Raw genomic sequence first — 11,910 nt, 5'->3', positions numbered from 1 at the left:
TGTGAAACGTATATGCGAATTTTCAGCGAAAGACGTTCATTAGAAAGAAAAATATACACAATGTCTTAATACCAGGAACATCAACGATAGTGGGAAACATGTAATAATTTATGCATAACGGTGCCCTGGCATACTATACTAACTAGACAGTGATTCCTTAAATATTTTTCCCCTTCAAATATTCATGGTATTATGAATTGATTTTTAAATAATACAAATGCAAAGATGTCAAAAAAAGCTAAAATTTTACACTCTTTGTGCACAATTTGGAAATATTTTGCTGACAAACGTACAATTGAAAGATAATGATAATGATAAAAACGATGTATTGCAATTTTATTGAAGATATTGCAATCATGAATGAATTTCAGTGTTTATGTTTGCTCACTATTTTGCACAGTAGCAGCATTAATGTCACAAAGTTTGTTGTGAATTAAGTTTACAAGGTACCGTTTTTGAATTGTGTTATGCGAATTCCTGACCCTGTTTCCTATGTCTTACTTGAAGTCGTTGGTATTTTTTAAATGGCTTCTTTAATAAAAAGCCATCTTTAATGGCTTCTTTTTAAATGCCAATGTAAATTAATACTGAGATTCAGTATCCAGGCTTTGTGACCATAAAACAATTCTCAGACAAAAAAGTTCTCAACTCAATTTTTTTCTCAGAATTTTATTTTTTTCTCAAATTGAGAACGATTGCAGACCATGAAAAATTCTCAGACAAAATTTGTTCTCAGAATAAGAAAATTCTTAAGTTTGGTTAATAGCAGACTTAAGTAAATTCTCAGTCTCAAAATGGCAGCCGTACACAGACGTAATAGACGCTATCGCAGGGCACTGCCAGTTCCTCGGGTGTTCCGTGACAGAAAGGATCCCCTTGCCTTGGATGACAATGAATTATTTGAGAGGTACCGGTTCCGAAGGGCATCAATTCTCTTCATTCATGACGAAATTAGAGGAAATTTGGAACGGGATACACACCGGAACATGGCCCTCTCGCCAATTCTCTCTATCTTACTTTGCTTAAGATTTCTGGCCACTGGGGCAACACATCTTCTTATAGGAGACAGTTTAAATATTTCAAGAAATGCTGCAGGGAGGGAAATTAGGGCTGTTACCTCTTTGATCATCCGTGTTTTCTTAAGATTCATCGCCTTTCCCGTCAGAGAAGTTGCCTACAGAGCAATGGAGGGTTTTAGACGAATTGCAGGTATTTATTGTTTCTTATTCTGCATTGCAATATTTGTTTCTTTAACAAACAGATGAAATCAAAACTTGAACTTACCCACGCAAATGTCGCTTAGTTCATGAATGACAACATACAAAAGCGCCACCTAGATTAAAATATGTATAGTCAAAAAATCTAAGAGAGAAATTAAATTGTTAATGAATTTCAAATAGGCATATTTGGAATATAAAATGCAGAAAGAATAATATATATAAATATATAAGTATAATATATAATGCAAAATATATAATATATATGCATATATATGCAAAAAATATAAAATATAAAAAGAAAAGATAAACACTTAGGTATTTACCTTTTAATTGTTGGTATAAAGGGTCTCATCACCAAAATTTTTCATTGGTGAATATATAACGAGGGGGCATCTCAGAATGCAAAAAAAATTACCAAATTTTACTATTATAATAGAGTACTACAAAATGGATTCACATGAAAACATAATAAAAATATTGGAGATATTCTAAAATTTCTATGTATTAAATTTCCAGGGGTGTAGCAACAGGGGGGAGGGGGCAGTGGGGGCCTGCCCCCCCCCCACCTTTTTCCCCAACCGTACTTATACTAGTACTATAAGAAATGTTAATTGAAAGCCTGGTTGGCCCCCTCACTTTTAGACTTTTAGTGTTGTAGTACATAAAATGTAGTATCAGAATTGAGAAAAAGTTTACCTTACCCCCCCCCCCCCCCCCCCACGAGATTTTCGACTTTGGGCAACCTTTTCCTCCCCCCCCCCCCCCCTTTTTTTTATTTTTGCTTGTCAACTTTTTCAGGTAAGTAAAAAAGAATTTTTCTCTGGCTGCCCCCCCCCCCCCACTTTCAAAAACGATGCTACGCCACTGATTTCAAGAGCGTATGTTTATTACTTTTTCTTTAATAATATTTTTATTATCCCTTTCTTTAAGAGCTACAGATTAAAGTAACGCCAAAAAGACACTGCAACGACGTCAACCAACCTATCCATTGCAAAATCGGTTAAAAAAATCAGTTATATCAAATTGTAATTGCATTTTTATACCTATAATTTCTTGATTTTGTTTAATTTTGATAATTAAGAGTAAAAAAGTTGCATTAAAACAGTAAATACGCTTCATTTTACTATGATGCGCGAAATATTGCGCAATGGAAACTATAGTCGGCCCCCTTAAATACAGAAACTGTTCATTGAGTGCAAGAATTTCGAACTTAACCTTTTTACACACATACACACCCTAACACACACCCATCCCAAACGAAAAGATTTTCGACATTCTGTAAATTTCCTTTTCCCTGAATTATGATATATTTTTTTTATTTCAATCAGTAACATTTCAATAGTTTAAAACTGTTTAAAGTTGTTTTGCAGATAGCTCTGGAAAGTATTTAATATAATTTAAATATATAATTTTCAAGTTTTCCTGAAAAAAGGTTCTGTCTACATGCATCTTAAAAACACTTTTAAAAATGGTCCTGTTTGTAGTCTCATGTTTTATTTGTTTAGGTTTCCCCCAAGTACTAGAATGCGTGGACGGCACTTTTATCAAAATTACGATTCCATCTGAAAACGAAGTAGACTATGTAAATAGAAAGGGTTACCATTCATTGAATGTGCAGGCATTATTGCATGTATTATTTCATATTGGGGAAACAAAATTGAATACATCCGTTCAGAAATGATAAACAATTAAGTTTATTAAAGGTTAAAAAGGTGCTTGAAATGGCATATTTTGCTTCAAATTAGTATTGAGTTATGTATGAAATAACCAGGTATATAATATATATATTTAATATATACTATAATATATGCAGACCCCAATTTTCGAATTACATCACTATGTGCAAGATGGCCCGGGTCAACACACTACAGTAGGGTATGGAGATCATCCGTGCTATGCCATCAATTCGAGAGAGGTAAGAATAAGTTAGAAACGTGAATATCTATAAAATGTACTGTTAAAATTAATTCCTTTCTTTTTTCATAAAGTAAACTGAAATAATAAAACTATATACAGTCTCAACAACATATTATATGACATACACGGATCCAGGATTTTTTAGGGCGATACAATGATAGATCTGCGCATGTACATGTATGTGTAATATGTATGGCAATTATTGATTGAAAAATTTAACGTTTTTTTAGGAATACACCGTGGACTTTTACTTGGAGATTCTGGATACCCCTGTATACATTTCCTCATGACTCCTTATAATGTACCTTCAAACCGAGCCCAGGAAAACTTCAACAGCTCGTTGTGCCGTACCCGTGTTCTCATAGAACAAACCTATGGGGTTTTAAAGAAGCGGTTTCAGTGCCTTCATTACGGTCTGAGATGTTCACCCGAACAAGCTGTTGATTACATCACTGCTTGTGTCATACTACACAACATAGGGATAGAAAAATCGGATATTTTCATCAGCAGTAATTGCGCAGATTGATTTTGATTTACAGGAATGCATAAATCATGCCATGAATGTAGATCGAATTCCGCCTAGTAACGATGGTTGTAGGAAGAGAGATGAAATTGCAGATTTATTTTTCTCTTGAGTTATTTTGCTATATTCAATTGACAGTTACTGTTCATTTAATCATACGAATACAATTGAAGCATAATTTACCAATGCAATCCGGCAGTCTTTACGGGAAAATATACAGGTAATATTGATATGCATTTGTCAAATCTCAGTAGAAATGAAAATTAGTGGACAGAGATATCATAAATTTTATTACCATTTCATATAACTCGAATGATATAACGCTCGATCAGCTTAATCCTTCTTACTTTCAACTCGTATAATACACATTCATTTATCTACAAAATATGTGTATTCCTATTGAATATTTTCTTACCTCCATTGATTCTCTACATAAAATGTGATTTAACTCATTTAAGTGAGCGTATCAAACCTTCCGCCATTCATAAACTATAACTACGATAAGAACATTCTCTCTAAGTTCATAAATGCCTTTAACACTCAGAAATATCTGTACATTGATTTGTGGAAAGTGGTTCAGTAAAAAATGGATATGTTAGCCAGGATTTCAAATTCCAGTTTTGATTTCTTGGGCATTAAAATTTCCTTTTTGAGTGTCATGATTTCTTTGTTGGCATTTTGTTGGTTAATTTGCATCCGAAGCCTCTGGTTATCCAACGTCATATTTTCTTCTTCAAGTTCTGCTAACTTCCCCCTGTTGCGTGTATTGTTGCGTGTATCAGCTTTATATGTAAAAAGAAACAGTAATCTGATTTATTGATTAGTACTAGTATTTATTAATTGCGAGGGTCAAGAACGCAATACTGTGTATTGCTAAATATAACATATTTTACCTTTTTTTTTGATTTTCTATACGTGTAATTCGTAGATGTAGCAGTCGAAGATGTTGATTTGTTTATATATAGTTCTTGTGCATCTGCAATACCTTGGCTTGTCTTTGAGACTGTTAAATTGTATGAATAAAAAATGATAATTTTATCCAGGATTTTGATTTTTTAAAACGAAATATAGAGAAATAAATTTTTACTTCGAATGAAAATACTTAATAAAATTATTTACACTGGTTTTCCTCTTGAATGGCACTGTCACTACATGTAGGACCATCGCCAACTGTGCTGTCAAATCCTGATATTTCTATTTTTAAAACAAATACCTTACGCTTACTAAATTGAGTAAAATGTATCATTATTATATAGTATATAATCTTCTAATTTCATTTGTTAAAATCATCATTAATAAAATTTAAAATTGAATAATATTGAATTCTTGCCGTCTGTATCAATCCCGGATGCGATTCCCTCTATCTGAGGTCTTCCCTCCAAGGACTGAAGAAAAAGATCCTGTGCTGTGGTCAAAGCTATGGGTTTACCTCCCCCAGTTTTTGGTCTCTTTATTTGATCAAGTTTGTCCTTGCCTATATAAAATGGGATGGTCAATACATGTACTTTTTTCAACCCGATTTCATAGATACCCCTCTTGAACCCCCAAGAATGACGTGCGACATAATTTTTGTTGGGGTTCAAAAAATATGGACGAATGTTACATGTTCAGAAATACTTTTTTAAAAAAGTGAATGAGAAAATGGTTATTCTACAAAAACACATTGCACAGAGACGAAAAAGACATATTGGGTAATTGAAAACCCTGTTTATATAGCCATTTTGGACAAGCGAGTTTGCATAATCCAGAAGCTGAGCATGGTGGATTACTGGATCGAAACATTCTAACGTAGAAGAACTTTATAAGGAATTTTCACAAATATCGAAGGTATCTAAATGTACTTGTAATTCAAGGCCGATTTCTAATTTCTATTTCTTTTTTTTTCGATTGTAGGGACATATTATAAATATTCCATATTATAAATATTCCATTGGTCCCAGCTTAACAAAGGGAAGTCAATCCTTTTTGTTATCATTCACTTGATCTTAAATTAGATTCAGGGGTTTTCCAGTATCATAAGTCGCATTGAGCATGTAACAAGAACCTTTTGATTTATAAATATCGTGTGCCTTTGAATTGTTTTATGAAATATTTTGTTTTTAAATGTTCAACATTTACAACTTACGCGTTTAACACATCACAAATTTCCTTCCACCCCTTAGACCTAATTTCTCCATTTTTTACCGTTCCGTCCCCTTTCATTTTCCCAAAAAGTACATCTTCCCTCTTCCCAACCTCTTCCACCAAAACAATTTCCTCATCCGTTGTCCAATTTGCCGACCTTTTCGCCATTTTACATGTACATATACAAATAAGCAGACGAATATTTATTTATTACTCTTGTTTATTGTTGTTATGACTTTCTTACCATAAAAATCTGAAGAGTTCCACAGCCAGTGGTAAAAATCCTTGGAAACAGCAACGCGCGCGTCAAAGCGCAAATTAACGAGTCAAGAAATTTCTTATGTGAGAATTTTCTCAAGTCTGTTTATGGTCTACGATTTTTGAGGAATTCTCAGCTGAGGAAATTCTTAAACCTTGAGAACATATTTTGTCTGAGAATTTTTTGTGTTTATGGTCACAAGGCCAGGTCTTGTTAGCGTAATTCACTTTGATCAGTTTTCTTCTGCTCATTAACATATACCTATTTGGTATGTCAAAAGAAACAGTTTGTGTGTATTACTCAGTAGCATCAATACTTCAAAAAGCAGAAAATTGATTTAATGAATGCCCTGGAAAAGTCCTTGTTCCAAGTTAAATAATTTTAAGGTAAAAAACGGAAGACTGGATCCTACTCAAAGCATACCAATATCTCGCGATTCGAAAAAATTGTGGAAGGCATTCTATAAACGGAATATTACAGAATGATAAATACAAAAAGGTAATAAGAGATCACAAAGCTCTTCTTAACAAATGTTGTCTTTAACTAGACCAAGTCTATTTTTTCTACAAATTATTTTTATTTTTAAAATAATATTAATAAACATTCGAGGTTCTCAATTGTTTGAAATTTGACTCTGTTGCAGAGTTTATGCACAGCAGAAAAAATTTGCGGTATTTTCCCGATTAAATTCCAAACTGAATCACTACTCCTTTATACATGTACACACTTTATAAAAATCACTTATTCGTTACACAAATGGCATGATCGTACCTATGGATAAAAATTAAAATACCTGTTCTGAAGAGAAGAGGAAATTCTGGTCAATACATTCGAATGAATTACCATTTTTGAGAGTAGATTTGCCGCAATTTTTTGTCTGTTTTCTTGATCAAATTACCGAATTACAAAAAAAGAGAAACTTCAGAATAGTAAAATACTTTTTAAATTAAGTGTCTTGAAATTATCAATAAAAAAATTACATGTAACATCAATAAAATGATTTTGGAACGATGTTTTGTTTGACTTACATTGCCAACATTATTCTACTCTAGAGCCGTGACTCTTTTGAAAAGAAATATTTAATTTTTTTTTAAATAGAACAAAGTATTTTTAATTACAATTACCAATTTAACTTTACAGGGAATTTTTAAAACCAATTTGTTGTATTTGTTCCTTCAGGCTTAAAGTCCAGTGATGTCTAAGAGATCATTGATTATGCAAGGTGAAGACCTATTTAAGTGTCATACCTTTTAGAATTGAAAGGCAGTAGAATTGTTTTCGTTTTATCAATTAGAGAGAATTTAAATATTTGGATTTTGTGATTATCATATCTCTTACTCTTTTGACAAAATCTTTACTGTGTTGCACGCATACAGATCGAACCGTTACTGTGTAGCAGAAAACTTTACTGTGTCGGGACCACTGCAACCAAAAAGACCAAGGAGAACCCTGCTACACTATTATAGTTATTATGTTTAGATTATTGAATATACACCTCCCGAGTTCCTAGGGGCCATCTCAAAGGTTTTTTTGATTTTTTAATAATGGAACCCTATGGGAATTTCTTAGAAAAGCGCCTAATTATCATATTTTTTCAAGTTTTTACAGAGAGGTTTTTCAGTCAAGTACATGAAAGTTATTGTAAGTAGTCATATAATATTGTGAATTTAAAAAGAAGGTTGACATCTCAGTTTGTGTAGAAATTATAACAAAGTTTTTTAATGCCCAATACTTGTACACGTACCTCTAAATTTGCATGTGGTACATGTATATGTTTATATTATTACGGAGGAATATTCGGCGTTATCATTACGCGTTTCTTACTGGGAATTGAACTTGCTCTGTACGTAATCGAATCTTTACGGGATTTGAAAAAATGTCCAACAAGAATTCATTTCACCAATTATTTTTTTTAGCATATTTGTTTATTTCGCAAACAAGCTTTAGACTAGTTAATTATTATTTTAATCATCATTTTTAATTCTAATAAGTCTAGGTAAACATTTTGAGTTTTTCATCATTGTACAATAACCAATCAAACAATCGCTCATCATCTACTTGTTCGGTGTATATTTGGTCAAAAACATTCGTCTACTCAGCTGGCGCATGTTAAAAAAAAATATATTGCCTTTTTGCGCTTATCAGAGACTTTGCGTACTATTAAAATTCGTGCAAACTTTTAAACATGTGCACAGGAAAAGTACGCATGTTGTATTTAAAATGAAATGTAAAAAAAAAAATCCGACACATTTAATTTATTTGCATATTTATTTTGGGGATCTGACATATTAACAATTTGTAAACAGTTTCTGTAAAAGTGGTTAACCAATAGAGGCATCGTTCTGAATAATCCATATTAGCTATTTTTGCTTAAGACAATCATTCTTTTTATTCAGGGTTGGTTCATCTCTATTTAATTTTACATTACACTTCAATTTACGCTTTGTTTCCAGGACACTTATGCCCATTAATTTTTCCAATGTTACACACACTGTACTTACTAAATAAGTTGTATTAAATTCTAACACCCAAGCGAAAGATAGGGACAATAAATCTCTCTTCTACAACTTCATTGATTTTGAACAAACTATAGTTAACTATAGTAAATCAAAGTGTCAAATTTTTTGCCAAAGTTTTTCAAAGTGTCAAAGTTTTCACCAAAGTTTTTCAAAGTGTCAAAGTTTTCGCCAAAGTTTTTCAAAGTGTCAAAGTTTTTGCCAAAGTTTTTCAAAGTGTCAAAGTTTTCGTCAGAGTTTTTCAAAGTGTCAAAGTTTTCGCCAAATTTTTTGAAAGTTTCAAAGTTTTCGCCAAAGTCAAAGTTTTTTTAAAGTGTCAAATTTTTCGATAAAGTTTTTCAAAGTGTCAAAGTCTTCGATAAAGTTTTTCGAAGTGTTAAAGTATCCAAGTTTTTAATTAAGTTTTTTCAAGTATCAAAGTTTTCAATAAAGTTTTTTCAAGTATAAAAGTTGTCGATAAACTTTTTCAAAGTGTCTAAGTTTTCAATGAAGTTTTTCAAAGTGTCAAAGTTTTCAATGAAGTTTTTCTAAGTATCAAAGTTTTCGATAAACTTTTTCAAAGTGTCAAAGTCTTCGATAAAGTTTTCCGAAGTGTTAAAGTATCCATGTTTTCAATAAAATTTTTCAAAGTGTCAAAGTTTTTGATAAAGTTTTTAAAGTGTTAAAGTTTTTGATTAAGGTTTTCAAATTGTCAAAGTTTTTGATAAAGTTTTTCGAAGTGTTAAAGTATCCATGTTTTCCATAAAGTTTTTTGAAGTATCAAAGTTTTCAATAAAGTGATTAAAAGTATCAAAGTTTTCGATAAAGTTTTTCAAAGTGTTAAAGTTTTTGATAAAGTTTTTCAAAGTATCAAAGTCTTCAATAAAGATTTTTAAAGTGTCAAAGTTTTCAATAAAGTTTTTTTAAGTGATAAAGTTTTCGATTAACTTTTTCAAAGTGTCAACGTCTTCGATAAAGTTTTTCGAAGTGTTAAAGTATCCAAGTTTTTCAAGGTGTCAAAGTTTTCACCAAAGTTTTTCAAAGTGTCAAAGTTTTCGCCAAAGTTTTTCAAAGTGTCAAAGTTTTTGATAAAGTTTTTAAAGTGTTAAAGTTTTTGATTAAGGTTTTCAAATTGTCAAAGTTTTTGATAAAGTTTTTCGAAGTGTTAAAGTATCCATGTTTTCCATAAAGTTTTTTGAAGTATCAAAGTTTTCGATAAAGTGATTAAAAGTATCAAAGTTTTCGATAAAGTTTTTCAAAGTGTTAAAGTTTTTGATAAAGTTTTTCAAAGTATCAAAGTCTTCAATAAAGATTTTTAAAGTGTCAAAGTTTTCAATAAAGTTTTTTAAAGTGTTAAAGTTTTCGATTAACTTTTTCAAAGTGTCAAAGTCTTCGATAAAGTTTTTCGAAGTGTTAAAGTATCCAAGTTTTTCAAGGTGTCAAAGTTTTCACCAAAGTTTTTCAAAGTGTCAAAGTTTTCGCCAAAGTTTTTCAATGTGTCAAAGTTTTTGTCAAAGTTTTTCAAAGTGTCAAAGTTTTTGTCAAAGTTTTTCAAAGTATCAAAGATTTCGCCAAAGTTTTTCAAAGTGTCAAAGTTTTCGCCGAAGTTTTTCAAAGTGTCAAAGTTTTTGCCAAAGTTTTTCAAAGTGTCAAAGTTTTCGCCAAAGTTTTTCAAAGTGTCAAAGTTTTCGTCAGAGTTTTTCAAGGTGTCAAAGTTTTTGCCAAAGTTTTTCAAAGTGTCAAAGTTTTCGCTAAAGTTTTTCAAAGTATCAAAGTTTTTGTCAAAGTTTTCAAAGTGTCAAAGTTATAACTATAGTTAACTATAGTAAACTATAGTTAACTATAGTATTTTTTTTTTGTTAGGATTTGTTTGCTTTGAAAATGTGATACAGGTGAAAAATAGCGTTTCTCTTTAGTATTTTTTGTTTTATTTTGAAAAAAATCATTACCAATATTCATGACTGAAATTATCTTGAACTCTTTTTTTATATTACGTTGGGGAACATGACACTTTCACCAGACACTCTGTGTGCATGGATTAGAGTTTTATTGGATAATCCTGTTCTATAAAATGTTTAAAATACACATATGTACCTATGATTATGAAATTTACCAATTATTTTAAAGTTTACTCCAATTTAATTTTTTGTTGCAGAACAATATATGCACCTTCACAGGTTGTATATCAATGTATAAATACTTGGCAAAATAGGTTAGGAATCATACTTTTACACAAGAATATTATTTTCATAAACATGAATTTATGTGACAACAAGGCTTAAGTAGTTTTAAAAACATGTCATTTACACGATTCGATACTTAAGTCACACGTGTTTAATGAGTTTTGAGACATACGAGGGTTGCCCAAGAAAGTCGTAGACAGAGAACAAAGTTTATTTTTTCTTTGCTAATCAAATTTTTTTTCTTGTCATAGCAAAAAGTAACATTTTATGATCAAGTTTTTCAAGTTTCATGATGATACTACATTAAATAAGAAAACTATTCAAAAATTATGAAAACCATGTAAGTGTACTTCGGCGTACGAAAGCCAGAATTTACGTCTCTAATAAAATTAAAAATATATTTTTTGCTTCAAATGCATGCGTCTATTAATATCCAAAGGGATATTTTTTAAAGTGAAAAAAAAACACTCTTGATTAAGGGACTTATATAAATTTACTACTGTCCGTTTTTTAAAGTAGATTAAAATCTTAGTCAAAATTAACACTAAGGACCACCTTACATTTCAGGCAGCAGAGATTACACCTTGTTTGACGACGTTCATGGCCCAGACGTCGTGGCCCAGAATGTTCCCAACTGTCTGCGTTTAACACACAGTACTCTACTTTCTACGTGCAGTACCTATTTTTTCGATCTAGAGGAAAAGCTATCATTAAATCGCATGCCATTTGAGAACTTCTCTATAATAAAATCTAATGTGTAATGTCCTTTATGTACTCTTTTTTCAAGTCTCTGATGTTTATAAAACAAACCATAAAAATGATTTCCGTGCGCCGGTTACGTGTATGATGACGTCATTTTCATCAATCTCAATTCAATCAACACTTTGAAATCCATGACAAAAGTCGCCTATTTCTAAAGCTATTTATATGAAAATTTGATATATTATTAAGATTTCGATTCTGATTTCAATGATTTAAATTTGAGTACTATCTTTTACAGAGCACCAAAGAAATAAAGCAAATGCAATAGTTATATACGTAAATTATTCCGAATTTTGTTCGTGCATTGACAGACCATATCGGCCTTCATATTAATCGTGCCAATATTATTAATATGAAAAATTTATATTTAAGCATTCACAGTTTTAAAGAACATTGAATATGCTATGTCTATGCAAAATTTGGTTAG

At 31.2% G+C, this 11,910-nt stretch overlaps 1 protein-coding gene across 1 annotated transcript in view; it reads right to left on the bottom strand.

Moving 5' to 3' along the window:
• Positions 1–4,236: 4,236 nt before the first annotated feature.
• LOC134256791 (leucine-rich repeat-containing protein 3-like) overlaps positions 4,237–11,910 on the bottom strand; it is a 76,955-nt gene continuing 69,281 nt past the window's right edge. Inside the window, exons 5-8 of the mRNA XM_062739460.1 lie at positions 6,837–6,841; positions 4,991–5,134; positions 4,780–4,854; positions 4,237–4,442 (exon numbers count right to left, since the gene is read on the bottom strand). Coding sequence (XP_062595444.1) covers positions 4,237–4,442; positions 4,780–4,854; positions 4,991–5,134; positions 6,837–6,841 — 430 coding nt within the window. The remainder of the gene's footprint in view (positions 4,443–4,779; positions 4,855–4,990; positions 5,135–6,836; positions 6,842–11,910) is intronic.

Source organism: Saccostrea cucullata, unplaced genomic scaffold (genome assembly GCF_032062105.1).
Source record: "Saccostrea cucullata isolate Sc308-1 unplaced genomic scaffold, CSIRO_AGI_Scuc_v1 ctg1355, whole genome shotgun sequence".
Taxonomy (NCBI): Eukaryota; Metazoa; Mollusca; class Bivalvia; order Ostreida; family Ostreidae; genus Saccostrea; species Saccostrea cuccullata.
The sequence above is the reverse complement of the archived record's forward strand: the minus strand, read 5'-3'. Positions and strand labels throughout refer to the sequence as shown.